General features: G+C 38.5%; 2 protein-coding genes across 3 annotated transcripts in view; both read left to right on the top strand.

Annotated features, from left to right (window-relative positions):
- The window catches only part of LOC109072545 (phosphatidylinositol 4-phosphate 3-kinase C2 domain-containing subunit beta-like), a 39492-nt gene extending 28867 nt beyond the window's left edge, over positions 1-10625 (top strand). For both annotated transcript variants that reach the window (XM_042766317.1, XM_042766318.1), the window contains exons 17-33: positions 758-851; positions 1012-1106; positions 2622-2802; positions 3030-3137; positions 3239-3331; positions 3438-3567; positions 3778-3914; positions 4162-4331; positions 4548-4704; positions 4865-4974; positions 5202-5403; positions 5496-5620; positions 6226-6343; positions 7263-7359; positions 7956-8062; positions 8157-8285; positions 8454-10625. In XM_042766317.1, coding sequence (XP_042622251.1) covers positions 758-851; positions 1012-1106; positions 2622-2802; positions 3030-3137; positions 3239-3331; positions 3438-3567; positions 3778-3914; positions 4162-4331; positions 4548-4704; positions 4865-4974; positions 5202-5403; positions 5496-5620; positions 6226-6343; positions 7263-7359; positions 7956-8062; positions 8157-8285; positions 8454-8636 — 2236 coding nt within the window. In that variant the 3' untranslated portion in view covers positions 8637-10625. The remainder of the gene's footprint in view (positions 1-757; positions 852-1011; positions 1107-2621; positions 2803-3029; positions 3138-3238; positions 3332-3437; positions 3568-3777; positions 3915-4161; positions 4332-4547; positions 4705-4864; positions 4975-5201; positions 5404-5495; positions 5621-6225; positions 6344-7262; positions 7360-7955; positions 8063-8156; positions 8286-8453) is intronic.
- Positions 10626-12360: 1735 nt separating this feature from the next.
- LOC122146601 (protein phosphatase 1 regulatory subunit 15B-like) lies at positions 12361-17837 on the top strand. The gene is made up of 2 exons (XM_042766316.1): positions 12361-15019; positions 16482-17837. Exons 1-2 carry the CDS (start codon positions 13247-13249, stop codon positions 16671-16673), a joined length of 1965 nt encoding a protein of 654 aa, XP_042622250.1. The 5' UTR covers positions 12361-13246; the 3' UTR covers positions 16674-17837.
- The last annotated feature ends 1735 nt before the right edge of the window (positions 17838-19572 follow it).

Here is a 19572-nt window from a genome sequence, read left to right as displayed (position 1 = left end):
TGGTAACCATGGCAACAGCTTGCACCATTGTTTAGCTGGAGGCTAAGCAGAGCTTGACTGTCCTTCAGTGGTTAGCAGTTGGGCTGATTTGAGTAGACCATGAATAATTGACCTTTACATTTGTCCAGAAGAGCACATGTGGAGCGCAGATATCTACTCTTGACATTTACTGACATTATTTTAAAGCTTTGTTATTGTTAAAAATGTTCCTGTGGCTCAGTGGTAGAGCATTTCGTTAGAAGCGCAAAAGGTTGTGGGTTTGATTCCCAGGGAACACGTTAGGTAAAAAATATTATCCTGAATGCACTGTAAGTCGCTGTAAAAAAAAAAATCAAATCAGCTTAACCAAGAGCCAGCAGGGTGGTCTACCAGCTCTAACCAGGTTGACCAAGATGGGATAGTCCACCCAAAACTGAAAATTCTGTCTTTTACTCACCCGTATGTCATTCCAACCTGAATTTAATTTTCTGTGGAACATAGAGGATATTTTTAAGGTTTCTGCTAACAAAACAGTTTCAGTTCCCATTGACTTCTATTACATTTTTTGCTTACACAATGAAAGTCAATGGGATCAGCAGAAGAAAGTCAGTCATACAGGTTTGGAATAACATTACGGTGAGTAAATGACAATTTTCAGTGGCTGCTAAACCCCCCACCACCCACAAAAAAAGCACCATTAAAGTAGGTTTTCATTAAAACATAAATAAAAATTGTCCATTTTGATTTAATGATGACCTTAATGTCCCATTTAAACCAGGTTTCCAGATCAGGAGTGCAGGCGGACAGCGGTCCAGTGGATGGACTCAATCTCTGATCCTGAGCTTTTGGACTTCCTTCCTCAGTTAGTGCAGGTAGCGAAGGCCTTGTTCTATTCCTTCCTTTCACATTGACCTTGATCTGTTTACATCCTACCGCTCTTTCTTTTTACCTTCCGTCCTTTTTGTTTTCTCACCCTCTGGTTTCTCCCTCCCCATCCAACAAATTGCTCTCTAACGATTTCTCTTTACGCAGGCGCTGAAGTACGAGTGTTATCTGGACAGTCACCTGGTGCGTTTTCTGCTGAGGAGGGCCATTGGGGACATACGCATTGCTCACTACCTCTTCTGGTGTGTCCTCTACCCTCAGATTATACTTAAAAACCCGGTGGCTTTACATAGAGCACACATACTGAATAATCTGGTCATGCTGGCTCTTATTCTCACATTCAGATTTGTCCATGTAAAACTGATATTTGATTCTTTATATAGTTAATGAGATTAATGTGTATAACATTTTTATGCATTCATGGTGCTGACTGGTTAAAGTCATGCACATGTATATTCACACTGTCTCATACTGACTGATATGAATTCTGTGAAGTCATATCACAGCTCCACCTGCTGTACAGATGAGGTCTTTTTCTCTGTATAGAGGATCATTCAAAGCCTTTATAAATATACTGTTGCATTTTACCCCTAAAGAGGGAAGAATACATTTTATTAAAAATATTTATTATTAAAATTAGTATTTTGGCATTGTGACACTCTATTCAAAACTATTAAGCTAATTTTACCCTACAAGTAAAATACACATTCTGTTTTTCTCTTTTCTCATTTAAAACTGATTCTCATTCCAGATGCCTTACAGTTATGAGAACTGAGAAATGTCACAATGTAAAACATTCTAAAGCTTCCTAATAGTAGATTACATGTTCAGAATAAGATTCACCACGTTGTGCTTGCATGTAAACTTGCTCTTTGTTAACTGTCACCATCCCACCTGTGGGACGCTTGGCGCTCTTTTTTTTGTTGTTGTCCTTTTTCTCTATAAAATCTTTTAGTAATCATCATATAGTATATATCATTTGAAAGCTTAGAAGCCCAAGATTCATCCTGTGAAAACCATTTTGAAATCAGACATTGCGTTACCATGGAAATGGTACTTTAAAATCTTATGGCGGTCTCCTCCCCCTTAGTGGGCAGTGTCAAGTGTCATATTACAAAATGCATTACGGTCTTTTAGAATCAAAACTTTTTATAATCTTGGCAACAAACATATCATTGGAAAGGTCTGAGTCTCAGGATTCCATATTTGGTGGTATTTTGAGATAGAAGTAAAATTGACAGAGAAATCTAGAGAAAAAATTAATTAAACAAAATTCAAAGGAGTTTTCATGGCTCCCAGTGGCTGTTTTCGGTGTGTGTGCTATAATAAAATCTCACAGGAACCTCAATTTTTTTCATATCAACTTCAAGTTTGGAACATAACTTATTTAGACACAAGGCTTTAATTTTATACCAATTTTAGAGTAAAACTTATGTAAAATATTTATAATAAATAACTTATTTAGACACAAGGCTTTAATTTTATACCAAATAAATTCCACTTTTGCCAAAATCTGCTAATTTTCTTGTTTAAAAAGAGACCAACCTTAGGTCTATATTCCAAAGTGTTCATAAATTACAACAATTTAAGTTTGGATAGTGCACAGACAGTTAAAGGGTTAAGGGATTAAACTGCAGTTTGTGAGTGCAATCTCACTGTATTAATAACTAAGTGATTAATCTTTAGTCTGTGAGTGCAATCATGTTGGATCATTGAGCATCATCAATACTAATGTTCATGTGTCTCTCTCTTTGTAGGTTGCTGAAAGATGCTCTTCAAGACTCTCAGTTTAGCGTGAGGTATCAGTATCTGCTGGCGGCTCTTCTCTGCTGCTCTGGTCGTGGTTTGAGAGAAGAGTTTGATCGGCAATGCTGGCTGGTCAATATTCTGGCTAAAATAGCCCAACGTGTTCGAGATGCCTCACCTTCATCCAGACAGGTCAGCTTCAGCATTCCTCATTTACACCAGCAACAAAAATAATTTGCTAAAAAGAGCCGGCTTCTAAATTTCTCATTTGGTTGATGGCCGTAATGCTCTAACTATTTTAAGCTTGAAAGAACAGGTCTGTGCCAATGACTGATTGTTGATCCCTAAGGGAATTGTAATGTTCTCCAGACTGTCTGGTCAGCACATTAATCGTGGTTTGTCTTTTGTCTGGTGTTCAGGCTATTCTCCGGGAGGGTCTGGATGAGGTCAAACAGTTCTTCTCTATGAACAGCAGTTGTCGACTTCCTTTGAACCCGGGCCTGTTCGTCAAGGGCATCAACATACAGGTACAGGTTGTGTCTTTATATATCATGCACGTGGAGATCATAATGTTGTTCTTGCTGACACATCAAAAACAAAACACCTCTCTCATTCTCTCTTCATGTAGTCTTGCTCCTACTTCAACTCTAATGCAGTGCCCCTCAAGCTGTCGTTCCAGAACCAGGATGCTCTGGGGGACCACGTCAATGTCATCTTTAAGGTACCGCCTTCCCATGTCTGTGTGCATTATGGATCAGTGGTTCTGCATTGAAACAGTTTTTCAGATGGTGTCTTGGTCGTTTATGCTCATGTGTTTTCTCGCTCAGTGTGGAGATGACCTGCGGCAGGACATGCTGACGCTGCAGATCATCCGGATCATGAATAAGATCTGGATCCAGGAGGGACTTGATATGAGGATGGTCATCTTCCGCTGTTTCTCTACTGGACGAGGCAAAGGTAAACACCCATCCTCCGAAGTCAAGACTTCTGTTAACCGTTAACTACAGTATTTACCATCCTAGAATTCATTTTTGGGTCATTTCCTACCTTATATGTATATACCCCATATTATAGATAATATCTAAACTTAGATAAATTTGTACACAGTGGGATTTTCTAAGGATGTGAACAGACGTAATTTTATAAAACCTCTTTGCCCTTGTCTAGGCATGGTAGAGATGATTCCCAGTGCAGAAACCCTGAGGAAGATCCAGGTTGAGCATGGAGTGACTGGTTCTTTCAAAGACCGGCCTTTGGCAGATTGGCTGCAGAAACACAACCCCACTGAGGATGAGTATGAAAAGGTACAGCTGTGCTCTGTAGTAGCATTGTACTACATTTGCTAAACCAATATGCATGTGCAAACTGTCTTTTGCTCTGACATGATCCATGGCTGCTTAAGTTGCACTGGATTGCATCATGTTTATTTTGCATGTCCTAATAATATGAAAATGCGTTTTCAGATTTGGTGGTTAATACCTTTGCTGCCTCAAAGCGGTTAGTTATAAACTAATTCTGTTGATTGGATGTTTTGTTTTCTTTTTTTCACAGGCAGTGGAAAACTTTATCTATTCGTGTGCTGGTTGTTGTGTGGCCACATACATTCTAGGAATCTGCGACCGCCACAATGACAACATCATGCTTAAGACTAGCGGACACATGTTTCACATCGACTTTGGCAAGTTCCTGGGGCATGCACAGATGTTTGGCAACATCAAACGGTAGGTACACAAAAAGAACATAAAAAAAAACAAAAATTGATCACTGCAACTATTGTCTCTCAGAACAATGTAGACAACCCACAACAACCTCTGTTACATATTGCTTGTCCACAAAGGAACAGAGGAATGTTTTTGAGCTAAACCAGATCTGAGCTGTTGATAGGAAATGTTATCACAGATTTAAATCCACCCTTTTTTTTTTTTTTTTTTAAATAGGGACCGGGCTCCTTTTGTGTTTACATCTGACATGGCGTATGTCATCAATGGAGGTGACAAGCCATCCAGCCGTTTCCATGATTTTGTGGACTTGTGTTGTGAAGCCTACAATCTGATTAGGAAACATGCACATCTTTTTCTCAATCTGCTTGGGCTGGTGAGTTCCCAGATAACACCAGATACTTCTCTTAGTTTGTACTTGTTGAGTTGAGTTTCAGTAATGTTCCCTGGTTTGCTTTATTGTTTGCCTGTTATTTGAATGCTTATTTGAATTGCATTGTGTCCTTCTGCTCTAACATTGTAACCCTTGTGTGCAGATGCTCTCCAGTGGGATACCAGAGTTGTCTGATGTGGATGATCTGAAATATGTTTATGATGCTCTGAGACCACATGAATCAGAAGCAGATGCCACCATGCACTTCACCAGGTGAGAACTTGGAGACTTTGTTCCTTGAGTTGTGCCCTGGGTGCCAGTAAACAAGCACCTAACAACCAGCTGGAACACTTTAGCAATGACTTCGCAACCATTTAGAGCATCCTAGCAATTGCGTAATAACCAAGTTTGCACACCTTAGCGACCACTTATGTTATTGCCACTATCCTTTGAATCCATCTGTTTTCTGGCCTTCATCTCATTCTTATCCCCTGTTCTAGGCTAATCGAGTCCAGTCTTGGCAGTGTGGCTACTAAGCTCAATTTCTTCATCCATAACCTGGCCCAAATGAAATTTGCATCCTCTGAGGAGCGTCCCGTTCTGTCATTTGCTCCCCGTGTCTACACTTTAAAGAGTGATGGTGTCATTCGCAACCTATTCGTCTGCAGACACATCAAAACCTATACTCCAAGCAAAGGCTATGTAAGTTGACTGCATTAAAAGTGCATTTTAGCCCAAATCCAATGATATGCATCTCAGTGTTAATATATATATATTTTTTTCCCTTCATGCAGTCTTATGTTGTAAAAGTGGAGCGGGAAGGTCAGCAGGGGTCAACTTTAGTCCAGAGGACATTTGAGGAGTTCCATGAACTTCACAGTAAACTGCAGCTCATCTTCCCTTCATCAAAACTACCCAGGTACAATATTAAAACCTGACAGAAATAGGAATTATGAAATCAAAAGCTCACTGTACACACAACACATCATACACCCAAAAATGAAAATTGTTATTTACTCACCCTCAAGTTGTTCCAAATCTCTATGACTTTCTTTCTTCTGTTGAACCTAAAGCAAGATATTTTTAAAAATGTGGGTAGCCAAACAGTTGCTGTTCCCCATTGACTTTGGTTACCCACATTCTTCAAAATATCTTATTTTGTGTTCAACAGAAGAGAGAAATTCCTACAGGTTTGGAACAGCTTGAGCGTGATGATCCCTTTAAATGATTTAAAAAGTGTATTGGAAACTATTGCAGGTTTCTGTTATCAGTGGATATATTTATTTAGTCTGAAATCAGTGAAAGATGAGTAATGAAAGCGGGTCATTGTACATTTCTTCTCAGTACTGTTCATTTCAGTGTATTCAGTGTATTGTTCATTCTAATTATTGGAAAATAAGGCCCTACAGGACCCTGATCACCCCTTCGTGGTGAATTTTATAGTAATGGCTGAGTGGCAGTACATAAGCCACATGTACAGTGTGTTTGTAATTACACACCCCTCTTTATGTAATGTTCCCACAGCTTCCCCAGCCGCTTTGTGATTGGTCGGTCTCGAGGAGAGGCCCTTGCAGACAGGAGGAAAGAGGAGCTAAATGGATATGTTTGGCATTTGATCCATGCTACTCAAGAGGTGGCACAGGTAACCTTTGACCCCGCATTAGTTTTTATACTTTATAATTCTTCTTCTCATAATCCACGTACACTACAGTTCAAACGTTTGGGGTTGGTACAACTGAAAAATCAACACGGCTGCATTTATTTGACAAAATACAGTTTAAAAACTGTCATTTTAAATCCATTTATCTTAGATATATTTTAAAAGGTAATTTACTCTGATGGCAAAGTTGAATTTTCAGCAGCCATTACTCCAGTCTTCAGTGTCACATGATCCTTCAGAAATCATTCTAATATGATGATTTTCTGCTCAAAGATTTCTTATTATCTATGTTGAAAACAGCTGTTCTGCTTAATAATTTTGTGAAAACATGATACTTTTTTTCCAGGGTTTAATGAATAGAAAGTTTAAAACAACCACATTTATTTGAATTCAGGGTTTTTTTGTAACATCATATGTCTTTACTGTCACTTATGATCAATTTCTTGCATCATTGCAGAATAAAAGTATGACTTGCTTAAAAATCTTACTGACCCCAAACTTCACAACAGTAGTGCAGTTGAAAATGAAAGTTAACTAAATGCAAGCTTACATTCACTAACCACACCTCCATTATTTAATTTTCTGAATAATTCTAATAGTCAATAGAATGTGTACAGCTTACAGTAATGTGAGTAGTTTCAGTTTGTCTGGCATGTTTCTTGGAATCTGTCTGTGTTCTGTGAAATCGGACACATGTTGTCTGTAAACAGTCTACCCACAGGTCTGTATCAGTCTTGAGACAGGTTTGGCACTACCAGTTTCCAAACCATGAATGCTTTCTGTTCTGTGCTGTACATCTTAAGAATGCAACCAGATTGCATGACATCCATTCTATTACTGTGACAGTACACCTGCTTATTTTAGTATCTGTTTGAGTTAATGTTACCCTCTCCTCTTTCAGTGTGATCTGATCTACACATTCTTTCACCCTCTACCAAGAGACGAGCGGGCAGGAAGTGTAGGAACTGTTGTTAATGCACTCCATAACAAACCAGCAGGTATTCTTCATTTCCTTATTTGTCTTAGACACACCCACATACACTTCTTTTGAATCACTCTACTTGCACATGCTTTTGTATGTGATGGATTCAAAGGTCATGCAGTTCAGCCCGCCCTCACATCATCATGAGTTAATGTAAAGAAATTATCTATGGGCCAATCAGCTGCTGTCCATGTGACCTTGTTTGTGAAAAAGTGACACACCCAGTACTTGGTCAGAGTGTTATTGTTAACTACTAGTATAATGTGCCTACAATCACACGTTAACCCAATGCACTGTGACACACGAGTTTTATAACTGGGACCCAAAAAACAAAAACAAAAAGTATAGAAAACTAATCCATAGTTCACTATCAGAACTAGTTAAATATTAAGTCATCATGAGTAAAAGCTGCTTTGTGGCAGCTGCTGCCTCTGTCACAGGCCACGCTATCTGATTTGTGATAAAGGTCTCTGTTCAACAGGTTCTTGTCCTGTCGGTCTGAGCTCTGGAAATCCAATTACGTTATTTACTTAATTCACCTTTAGTGTACCTTGCAAGCCAGATGCTAACACACGCCTGTCCACATTAAGTCCAGCTCCTCTTTTTCTCCAGATGTGTCCTGGGCTCCTGTTCCCGGTACAGTGGCAGGGGAAGTGAAGCTCTCAGTTCTGTACAAGAGCGACAAGCTTTTTATCATGGTGATGCACATCAGAGGCTTGGTGAGTGTCTGACATTACTCGCATGCATATGCTCATAATGCAAACAAAAAAGGTCAAGTTGGTGCTCACCAATGTGTTGTGGAACTTTTTTCAGCAACCTTTGCAGGACGGAACAGATCCTGATCCATACGTCAAATTGTACCTCCTCCCAGACCCTCAGAAAACTAGCAAGAGGAAGACCAAGGCAGCCCGGCGAACATGCAACCCCACTTACAATGAGATGGTGAGAAAAATCGGTCTATGAAAATAAAGATCTTATAAAAAATCTGTAATATTCTTTAATAAAGATTTTTTTAAATCCCTATGGGGGGGAAAGCAGGCAGGCACTGTTGCACTTTATTTTTATGATTCTTCTCGACTGACCTCACATTGTCTTCTTTTCTCTTTGCAGCTGGTGTATGACAAGATTCCACGTGGTGATTTGCAGCAAAGAACCGTTCACCTGCGGGTACTGAGTGAGGGTGCATTCTGGGAGAATACCCTGCTGGGTGAAACCATTATTCAACTGAAAGACCTCACCCCGGGCCATCGCTGGGTTGGCTGGCACCAGCTTGGCTCTGACATAAACCGCTAACACTTGTGTGGATGCCCATTGGAAATGAAGGATTTCACATGAGTCCTTCAGTGTGCATGCGTTTGTGTCTGTCTTTGCTTATGGGTCTGGAGTTGGAGATGCCCAGCTGCTCAGAAGCCTGTTTCCCCCAGTGGGGGTTTGTGTTTGTTAATTCTCCCAGGAGACGTGTAGAGTCGGTGATGGAGTGTCATCGCTTGATACTGTTCTGGTGGGGTACCGTGCACCATGTGAACCAGACCTTGGATTTATGGAAGCGGTTCTTGGTGACACTATGGGACAAAAACCATTTGGTGACACAAGGATTGGCAGACAGAATATTTAAAGATGAAATAACTTTCATGCGCCATATTTTTGGGGAGATTTCTGGAAAATTGATGTCTGTGAAACTTTAAAGCCCCATTTTGTCTTCTTGAGAATGCTAATGGAAATTTAAGTTATTTTTTTTAAGATGTTTCTCTGTTGCAGCTCAATTTTGAGCTATGTTGTGTCCTGTGACATTAGTTTTGTCTCTTTGTATCAGATTTTGCAGACATTTACCTAGGAATTAATAGTGAGGAACGCTTTTGTACTGTAAAGTTGGATAATTTCAGATTGCCTGTGGCATTTACCTGATCATGAAAAAGGGATGAACACTTAATAGTCTTTGGCTTGAAATTGTGGAATTAACTTGCTTCATATAACCACTGCAGGAAGTGACACAAACAGTACAGAGGGAATGTAGATTTTTGATCATGTAAAATAGGTGGGTTCATAAAAAAAGGAATTGCATGTACAGTATATTGAGCAAAGGAGACAAACCAGGAATATGAATTTTGTTGCATAAACCTCTAAGATTTGTTTCTTTCCAAAATGATGGGGCGCAACTTTATATGCAGAAAAGGCTTTTGAAGGGATTTGATTTTGCCTTGTTGATATAAGCATAACCTACACAAGGAAATTTCTGTTTGGAAATAGTTGATTTGCATGTTGTAATATTTGCTACTGGATAAATATTGCATTTTTGCATTTGTTTGTCAAGTATATTGACCTCACATTTTTCCAAGTTTTATTGGTTAATTTTGTGTGTGTGTGTGTGCCAAAGGGGGAGTGAAATGAATGCTTTAGACTGTAGTTAGGTCAATTTCCATTCCACATTTGTACAGTATGTAAAACTGCATGTAAAATATACCACAGGAGTTTTTTTTTTTTTTTTTTTCAACTTAAAGATTTTGCATTTAGATTTGCTTTACTTTGCACTCAGTTTGATTTTGAGAAGAACAACCTTATAGCTCATATAAGTTTAGAAAAGAAATTAAGTAATTGGAAATCTATTTAAATTATATTTGATCTTACTTGCATAAAATTGTCTAATTTAACAAAGTGGCATTGATGTTTGTGTTACAAAAATAACCTACAAGTCAAAAGTGCAACCCCTGTATGCGGAGGTGCTCTAACAATCCAGTAGCCTTAAGCAAACTTATAGGTATGATTATCCAGTTCAAAGCAGTCCCTGTTCTATAGCTCTTTCTAACCAGACAAACCAGCTCCATTTCAGATATGAAGTACATTTTCCCAAGTTTTGAACTTTCCTTCAAATGACAAATGGTTGTGTATGTGTATTTTTTCCCTCCAAAGGGCACTATTGTGTGATGTTTAACCTAATGGGAAATGATTGTATGATTGCATGCCAACCCATAATGCAAAGCTGAGTGTTTTAGAAAAAATAATAATAATAATGTTTTGTGTGTGTATGCAGAAGAGTTTGGATTTAAACGTATAGTACTTTTATAACATCTGTGACCCTTATTTTAATAAATAAAGAGGATGTGATTAAAATCAGCAGGGTTGGCATACTGTTAATGCTGAGAATATAATTTTGATGTGACTTATGGATTATAAATGGCCTTTATCTCATTTTATTCGTTTCTAGACCGAATGTTTAATGCATTTCTTATTTTAAACCATGTTTTTAAACTTTATTTGCACTTAATAAATGCACAGGGAAACTGACTTGATCCTGTGAGTGTTTTTTTTACCTTGGCTGCCAGTTTTCCTTTATTGGACCACATAAACCTCTATTGAGGTGGTGCAATGATCAGTGCCAAATGATGAAACTTGTGCAAAACACTAGTTCTGTATAGAGACGGAGCGCAACGCGTCAGAATCTGAAGACCATGCACACCGGGGTGGAAAACAAACCAATGCTCTCAATTGACTTTCTATTGCGGGAAGCTGCCTCCTTGTCATTTCTGACTTATAACAAAAAACAGAGCAAAGCCTAAAAGCTGCTATGTGACAAGGTGTACAGCCAACAAGCTAAAAAAAACAACTACATTTTTATAAGCTGTCGACCCAAAAAAAACAAGGGTTTAGGACAAAAGTAGAGCATGATGTGTCATATTACTCTGAGAACTGCACCCACTGGAGGGAAATGTAATCGACAAGACCAATCCTTATTTTTAACCACATCAAAGGATTATTTTACCACCCTATGTGAATCTGAGAGGAGGAGATATATTAAGAAACTAAATTTTAATGGTCTATGTCAGTGCCCCTTTTCCTTAACCTTCCTTTTGTTTGAGAAATGATCCAACTGAACGGCCCAACGTGAAATACCCCGACATCTACAACTATTTGTGTCCTAAATGCTTGGGGGGGGGGTCAACTTAATTAGACTGGGGTTTATCATAAAGGCTTTAACTAGCTGTCTGAACAGTCCATGTTCTTCCACATTACTCATTGTTCTGATATTCCTCTAGAGAATTATGATGACATAAATGTCTCATTTATCCATGTTAATGTATCAAATTAAAACAGTCCACTGAGAGCAAGTTTAATTAGGACAACCTGGGAATAAAATTCATCTTTTTCACATAAAATGTATAGGAAAACTAGAGTAAATAGAGTACAGATCTATAATTTAAATCAGAGGTAGGCATTTGTTTTTATTTTTCGCTCCACGGTTGCACGGAGAAGGGTTTCTAATGGAAGCTTTATTTTCACCATGGAATTAAAAGATAATTGTGAATGTTACAAAAAAAAAAAAAGCATTGTGAGATAAAATGTCACAATTACTCTTTTTTTTCTTAAACTTGCAATTCTGAAAAAAAAAAAAAAAAAAAATTGTATCTTGCAACCTGCAATTATAAAAGCGAGAAAAAAGTCCAGATTGTGGGATATAAAATCAGAATTGTGAATTTTTTTTAGATAAACCATTGCAGTTACCCTTTAATAAGCTTCCTTCTCTTACCAGAGAGCCGGAAACAGAGAAAACTCTTGCTCTTGAAATATTGTTTTAATAAAGACTGGCTTATGTGTCCGGGTCTCGATATTTAGTGAAAGCCACAATTGAAAAGAGAGGAAGAAATTGCTGAAAAAATGCTTTTTCAAATAGCATGCACAATCAATTCCTCGTGAAGCATTAAGATTGTGCCTGAGGGATTAAGTGCAGGCAGTTTCTCCAAATAAGGCTTTGCACCAAGGCACAAATGGATCTGTCAAATACATGCTGAAAGTCTTTCTTGACTTAGACTAGATTAGACTAAACGACTAGAAGAATGCTCAAACAGAGAGTTGCATTAAAGATATCGAAGATCCTGGGGGGATTTATGTATGTATTGCCTGGACGCTGCGTGACAAGCACAGAACATCTTATATAACACATGTATCAAAGTACCACGTGAGATCGGGATTTTACCACGGTCCCTTTTAGAGCGCGAGCGCTACTGAAATTTAGAGACGCTCCCTTACAGCTTTTCTGATGAAATCTCTCTTTAGCTCCGCGGCTAGCGAGGGAAACGGCGACGTCAACGAGTCTGGAGACAAAGTAGTTCTATTTAAAAGGAATTCAAAGTAAAAACGTTTTTTTCCCCCTAAATCTAAGGAGACCACTTTGACTCGATTTTGATGATACAGCCGTTTTTTCTCCTACAGCTTACAATATTTTCTACCGAAAAACGCGGCAGCTGGGCTCGACTGAGGTGACTAGACTAACAGTTGAAGAACCGACGCTCGCTTCCCTTCAGACGTCAAAATGGCTTTTGTTTCAAGCTTTCATTTGGAGTATACCAGCCTATCTCACTCTTACACCGCCTCAAAATGCCTTTCCTTTCCTTCTGCTGTTTCAACAATCCCTTCAAACAGAAATAGGTGGTGTTATTTTCCTCAGGACAGCACGGTTGGCGTTAACACTGCGGTCAATATGGACGCTGAAGCTATTTCCGCGAGCCGGGTCGGACTCAACGCAGCCTAAACAACATGGACACTTTAATTTTTCCCAGAGAATATTTATCTGTACTCATGGATGGTATTAAGGGCTGAAAGGAATGAGAAACGGAGCGTTTTACGTTTTTCGTAGCTAACATTTAGCCATACATTAAGCTTGGTACTAGCTGCGTTAACCAGCCAAGCCTTATAAGGCCATATTTAAGTTGTAATAAAAACTGTCCTGTATATTAGTGACATTAAGAGACATTTAAATCTAACATTCTAAACTCGAGCACTTTTATGCAAATTAAGTCTAAACAGTGTTTAACGTGCAGCCGCTTATAAAGGAAATAAGTTATCTAGTTAAGTTAAAAGCTTAGTCTGTTTTTCATGTTAGTTCATCTCATTTCATATTTTTCATAAGTATGAGCACACATGGACACTTTTCTCCAGGGGACACGCGGTCCCGCGCTGACAGCTCGTGGGTAAACGTGTTCTCTGTAGTTTCCAGGCCTGCGTGGTCGTTCCTGCAGAGGTATTTCCCCGCAAGAACGCAAACAGCATTTGAAATGACGTCAGATCTAGATATTGGGAACTCTCTGGCCCCTCTGAACGTTGCATATCTCCGGTGCCAGCATGAAACCCCGCCGGGCGCGTCCTCCAGAGACCCGGGGACTCCTTCCTGGTTCACGCAGGATTCGCTGAGTGAGCTGGGAATTCAGAGCGCTTCACAGAAGGATTTCAGTCTTCAAAAGCAAGCGTCGGCCGGATACCTCGGAACGGCGAGAAATTTAATCAGCCAAGTGTTGCAGAACGCGCTGGAAAAAAGGCGCGCGGGCGGTGAGCGCGCCAAACCAGAAAGCGGATGCGATTTGTGCCCGGATACGCTGTCCGTGCGAACCACTAACAGCTGGTGGTGGGGTGGATTTTGGGAGGCCGACGACAGACCTCCAAACTGGCTGCTAAACGTAGCACAGAGCAAAAAAGAGACTGATACGAGCTGGCAGCATTGTGGAGAACATCACAGTGTCGGCTATTATCAAAGCCGCTCGCCGGCGGCCGTTGCCGTGACGACCGAATTGTGTGTCCGCAGCGATGACGTGCCATCAGTGCACAACGAAAGCGCTAGACCCTCATGCTCCAAAGAGCTGACCCACAATGCAAGCCTATCCAAGTCAAAATCCCTCCAAAACTCATACAAGCTTCCACTGGATGTTGAGCAGCAACTGCTAGTTTGTACTAGAGTCTACAATGAGGTGGCAATTCTGACTCCAGATCAAGATAATGGCTACTCCAGCTTTGAGGAAGAACACTCAAATAGTAAGCTTCACATGAAGCTGCTTTCCAAGGAACAGGAGGTGTTAGAAACAGCCAGCCCTGTTGCCTCCGAGGACGGCTCATCTCATACTAACACTACAGTGAGTGAGTTTAATAGTGCACCTGTCGATTGTGAGGAAGAAATTAAGGAAAGAGAGGAAGAGGACTCTGAAAAGAAAGCAGAAACAGTTCCGGCTGCTGAAAATGTGCCCTTTTTGGCCGCTTCTCAATGTCAAAACAAGGTCATCGCTTACATTATGGGCAGCCCTTGCAGCGGCGAATCCGAGTCGGAGGATGATGGCGATTGGGACAGTAATGACGATGATGGCTTTGACAGTGAAGGCTCATCCCACTTCTCCGAGGACGTAGATGATAGCGATGATGAATCCGAGGAAGATTCGGATGAAGAGGAGGCTGACTCTGAAACCGAGAGGCTGTGGAATTCTCTGTGCCAAAACGGGGATCCTTATAACCCGAGGAACTTCACAGCTCCCATAAGGACTGCTGCCAAGCCGAGCCCTCTTACTACAGACTTTTTGGTCTCAGAGTCTCCGCCATCGCATCTGTCCTCCCAGATTTCTCCTCCTACATCATCGCCCTCGCTCTCAGAGAATGAGTCCAGCGAAGACGCCTGTGAGATAGATGAGGAAGAGAATCAGAGGTTGTGGAATTCTTTTAGCTGCTCAGCAGATCCCTACAGCCCCTTCAACTTCCAGGCTCCCATACAGACTAGGAAAACCCCCAAAGGGTGCCGGAAGGAGAAAGCGCCTGGAACGCCACGCTACAAGAGAGAGGAGGCTGAGGAGAGGCTGGACAGTGGATTCTCAGAGATTTCTCCTGTGCCATGCTCAAGCAGTGCCACAGCCATTCAGCTGAAGAAGGTTTGTATAAAATTGACTTCAATTAATGAATTATCACATTTCAGTCTGAAACTACTTATATAATTATCTGTCTGGGCTTTGTGTTTGCTTACATAATGTGACAGTGTGGTTGGCTTAAGAACACCTTATTATGTATGGAATGGCAGAAGGAATCAGATGGAGACAGTTACTCCTGCTTTGATTCATGCAGTTGTTATTAGAAGTCTAGTTAATAAAAAAAAAAAAAAAAAGTTAATTTTGAGGTGGAGGGGCCAGCAATTTCCTTAGGAAAGTCATTTTTTTAAACTGCCAACATGCTCTATTTAATATCTAATGTAGTTGTTTTAGATAAGATAAGACTTTATTGACCCTTGGAGGAAATTGAGGTGTTTGCAGCAGCAGCACAAGGGGATTAAATAATAGTAGCTATAAGAAAGTGGTAACACTTTTTAAAATACGATTCAGTTAGGTAACAAACTAAAATATTAGAAGTACTTTTAAATCATTTATTAATCTAGGTTATTGTTGTTTTCTGCATAAACTGTTGTTCACAATCTTGGGGTCAGTAAGGATTTTAATAGTTCTATTCAACAAGTATGCATTAAATTGATAAAGTGTCAGTAAAGACATTTATAATGTTACAGAAGATCTCAAATAAATGGAAGAATACAGTAAGAGAATATACAAAATAATAAGTGCCTTTCATGTATTTGGAATAATGGTTAATGGCCTTAGGTCTTCATCAGTCCAATAATAGTGTATTTATATGGATGATGATAATCTTTTATTCTATGCAATGACTGCTAGCAACAGTTAATCTTCTTTCTCGCTGCCCTTCTGCCTTATTTCCATTTTTTGACAGTATGGCAGTATAGGCCAGCTTGAGAAAATGATGTAAAGCCATGCAATATCATTTTCTACTTTTTTTTTTCCTCCCGTGCCTGTGATGATCTGATGCAATGGTTCCATTTTGCTGTCTCCAGGGAGACTGAGTTCGTGCTCTGTCCATTACTCATTATCATTTTATAGTGTTTCATGACTCTGGCATCACACTAGTCAAAGAGTCATTAGATTTGGAGTGATGGAGTGATGGCAACTCACATGCATTATGAGCAATCATATACTCACACATTATGAATCAACAGTTTACGGGGAATCACATGTTACTTAGCAACAGTGAAAGGGTGAGTCTTGAAAATGGAGGAGGAAAAGGAGCACTGGGTGTTAATTTCACTGTGAATCCATTGTAAAGCAAGGATGTTAATTTGTACAGTTTATATTCTGAAGTTGACAGGGCCTTTTTGATTTAACCATAATTATTCCTTTAGTTTATTAGTTACCGTAACTCATTTGATCGCTTTTAAGAATGTAGAGAATGTTCATTGGTTACTAGGTTTTAATAACGCAGAATGTACAGCCCATATGTATAATATGTAATAACTTGAACAGTAGATGAAACTTTATTAAAACATTCCTTTCACAGGTGACATTTGTAGAGGAGGTCGAGGAGTTCTATGCCAGCTGCGATGAGGACCGTCATGGACCCTGGGAGGAAATCGCCAGGGACCGCTGTCGCTTTCAGCGCCGTGTTCAGGAAGTTGAAGAGACTATCAGCTACTGCCTTTCTCCAACTTTCCGTCTGGACATTTTTCAAAGACTACGCAGTACTAGCTAATTAAAAGCCTTGTTTGTTGTTTGACAGAAAGTTAAATATTCAAAGGGCTCACAAGTCACAAATCCAAGGAACTCCGTGGTTCCTGCCAGGGAAGGACACCTCACTTGAGTCTGATGAAATGTTTTGTGCTGAGTGTCGTGTGGATTCCTGAAATATGCATTTTGTTATGGTTTTTCTTTGCCACAAGTCAGGCTGTCCTTTCTAGTCCTTAATACAATAGTTTCATTTTAAGGAGAAAAAGAGGAACTATATGTCGTGTCCATTTAATCGCAGAATTCCCACTCAAACATCTAAACAAAAAAAAAAGTTTCAAAATTACTATTTTGTTTACTTGTGAGTTTTTCTTCATGCCTGTTGGAAGGATGATTTAATGGTCTATTTGATTTGGTTTAGAGATGTACGATCAGTACACAGAAGTGCATTAACATCACCCCACGAAGCGACACTAAATTGATGTTAATTTTTCCCTTAGAACTGTATTAGTGCAAAAGTATTCAGGACGGGAAATAAAGTGTTCGCTTTCAAATCCCTGTTGTTTTCATCTCACAGCCTTCTTACAAACCCTTCGTGTTGTAACCTCAAAGCCAAAGATAACACACTGTTGCTCTGCAAAGGATCATTAAGCCAGGCCTCAGTGTTTGATGCCACAGGGGCGCACCGGGTGAACGATTCCCCAGAGTAATCACATTCATTACCCACATTAAACCTAGTGGTATTTTGCCGGAGCTGAGCAATGCTTATGTCAGTGTCTGTTCCTGTGTTAGAGTGAAGATAAATGGGCGTGGGCCTAAGTGCAATGTATTTGCATGATATTAAATGGAAAGATGTTCTTTTCCCTATCACTAATGGACACAACCATATGTGGAAATCACTGTCTTGTAATGGGGGTTTTCTTTGTGCTTTGAACTGTGGCAGCTGTGACAGACAGTAAAATCTTGACTATAATGGTGAAATGCAGGGACAAAATGCATGTTTTTGATTTGAACTATAATATGCTTGATGTTGAAGCATAAATGTAATTTGTTAACCAGTATAATTAACATAAAAACATTTTATTTTTGTAATACATTTTACCAGTTAAGCATCTGTAATGGGATTTGTGATTAAAAAGACTAGTCTTAATTCAATTAAAATTCAATAAAAAAAGATTGATGTGTATTTTAATTTTTGTTAGAGTTTATGTTTTTACTTGCTCTAAATCTCAGAATTGTCCTATTGTGTGACTGTCTCAAGCATGGTTTAATAAATTACAACTTAAATGAAAAAGAAAAGCATAAAAATTAATAAATAGCTCAGGCATAATTTTACAAGTGTCTAAACGACATAATCATGGAAAATTATGCAAAGGTGTCTTGCTAACTGCTAGTGACAGGTTAGCTAGGAATAGCAAGGTCATAAATTGACACAAAAGGCTGAAACATCCACCGGTGTGACACATATTGTCTCTTAAAGGTCTCTTTAAGAAGCATTTTAAATAATTAAATAAGATCTGTTTAAATACTTTTTTATTCTTTTTTGATCATTTTCAGTGTTTTTAAATGCAATGATTACATTCATTGAAATATTTTCTAAACTTTTATAACTTGTTATAACTTTGAAAACTTGTACTGTTATAAACTGTCATGAAAATAAGTATAAAATCTGATACTTTGTTTCTGAGACAGAAAGAACTGAGGGAGAGAAATGAGTGGGAGAGAGAGGGGTCATGGAATTACACTCATTTTAAAATAATCACATTTTGTTGCTTTGTAGCCTGAAATGAAGACAGACGTTATCCAGCATTTATTCAGTGCAACTTATAGCATCCAAGTGAAAGATATAACACGAACATGTCAGAAAAAAATAAGAGGTGATTGATTAACAGGGATCCACACAGAAGGGATGAGAGTGATGTAGAGAGTAAATATAATTGAAATGATGCCTTAAAATAAAAACAGCCATGTACTTTAAGAAATTCATTTACATCTTAATGAATATTGAATATCAATCATATTTAGTTGTGCAGCACATGCAGCAGAGAGCACTAGAAGAGTTTCAGTAACATACTGATTGACTTAATAAATGAACTAAAATGTTATAAAAATTTTATTTAGATTTTGTTTTTGTTTGTTTTTGATTTTGTTTGTATTTATATTTTGATTTGTTTATAGTTTGATATGTTTAATTTTATGTAGTAATACTTTAATTTTATTTAAAGCAATAACTACCATTTCTGTCCTTTAGTGTGATATAATGTCCTGTGGTGTGACACACATAAGAGAACCACAGACTTGTTTTATCTCGAAATATCATAAAAACAGTTGAGTATTGCAGCAGGGGAGATAAAATCATGACTCATTTGAAAATGCTATAATTTTCAGTAGTTTTGAACGGATGAGCAATGTTTGTCTTGAAAATGTCCAACAAGTCATAGGGAAAAAAATGATGTTGTTCATAATTTCATATTAAATAAATAACACTATATGAAAATAAGTGTCTAACAATGAAGATAAGTCTCAAGTTTTTTATTTCTTTTATTTTCTTAATTTTTGCTGTCACACCATAGGACAAAATTCAGTTACAGAATAGTAAAAATGTTTAAACAGTTAAGTAATCGACAAAGCTATATTTTCTCAAACATCAGACTTCACACTACATACTGTAAATATATGTATTTCTTCAAAAATGGTCTTAAAAAAAAAAAAAAAAAAAAAAAAAAAACGTTATTACTGCCTATTGTCAAATACCCATTTACAGACACATTTATCTATCTATGGCATAACCTGTTTTCAAAGGGATAACATACAGAAAGCAAGTTATGAGGAATATCTAAATCTAAAATATCTAAAAGTTAATCTTAATTTTCAAATAAAACGGTTATAAAACGTAGACCAATTGAAAATGTTGAGTGAACACTTCT

This window comes from Cyprinus carpio, chromosome A11, assembly GCF_018340385.1.
Source record: "Cyprinus carpio isolate SPL01 chromosome A11, ASM1834038v1, whole genome shotgun sequence".
Lineage (NCBI taxonomy): Eukaryota > Metazoa > Chordata > Actinopteri > Cypriniformes > Cyprinidae > Cyprinus > Cyprinus carpio.
Note: the sequence above shows the minus strand (reverse complement) of the source record. Positions and strands in the feature narration are given on the sequence as shown.

What these genes read in the sequence shown, in the direction of transcription:
- LOC122146601 (XM_042766316.1), top strand. Translation starts at nt 13,247, where the DNA reads ATGAGCACACATGGACACTTTTCTCCAGGGGACACGCGGTCCCGCGCT. An exon ending in CAGCCATTCAGCTGAAGAAG is followed by an intron (nt 15,020 to 16,481) that starts GTTTGTATAAAA and finishes TTCCTTTCACAG; the next exon opens with GTGACATTTGTAGAGGAGGT.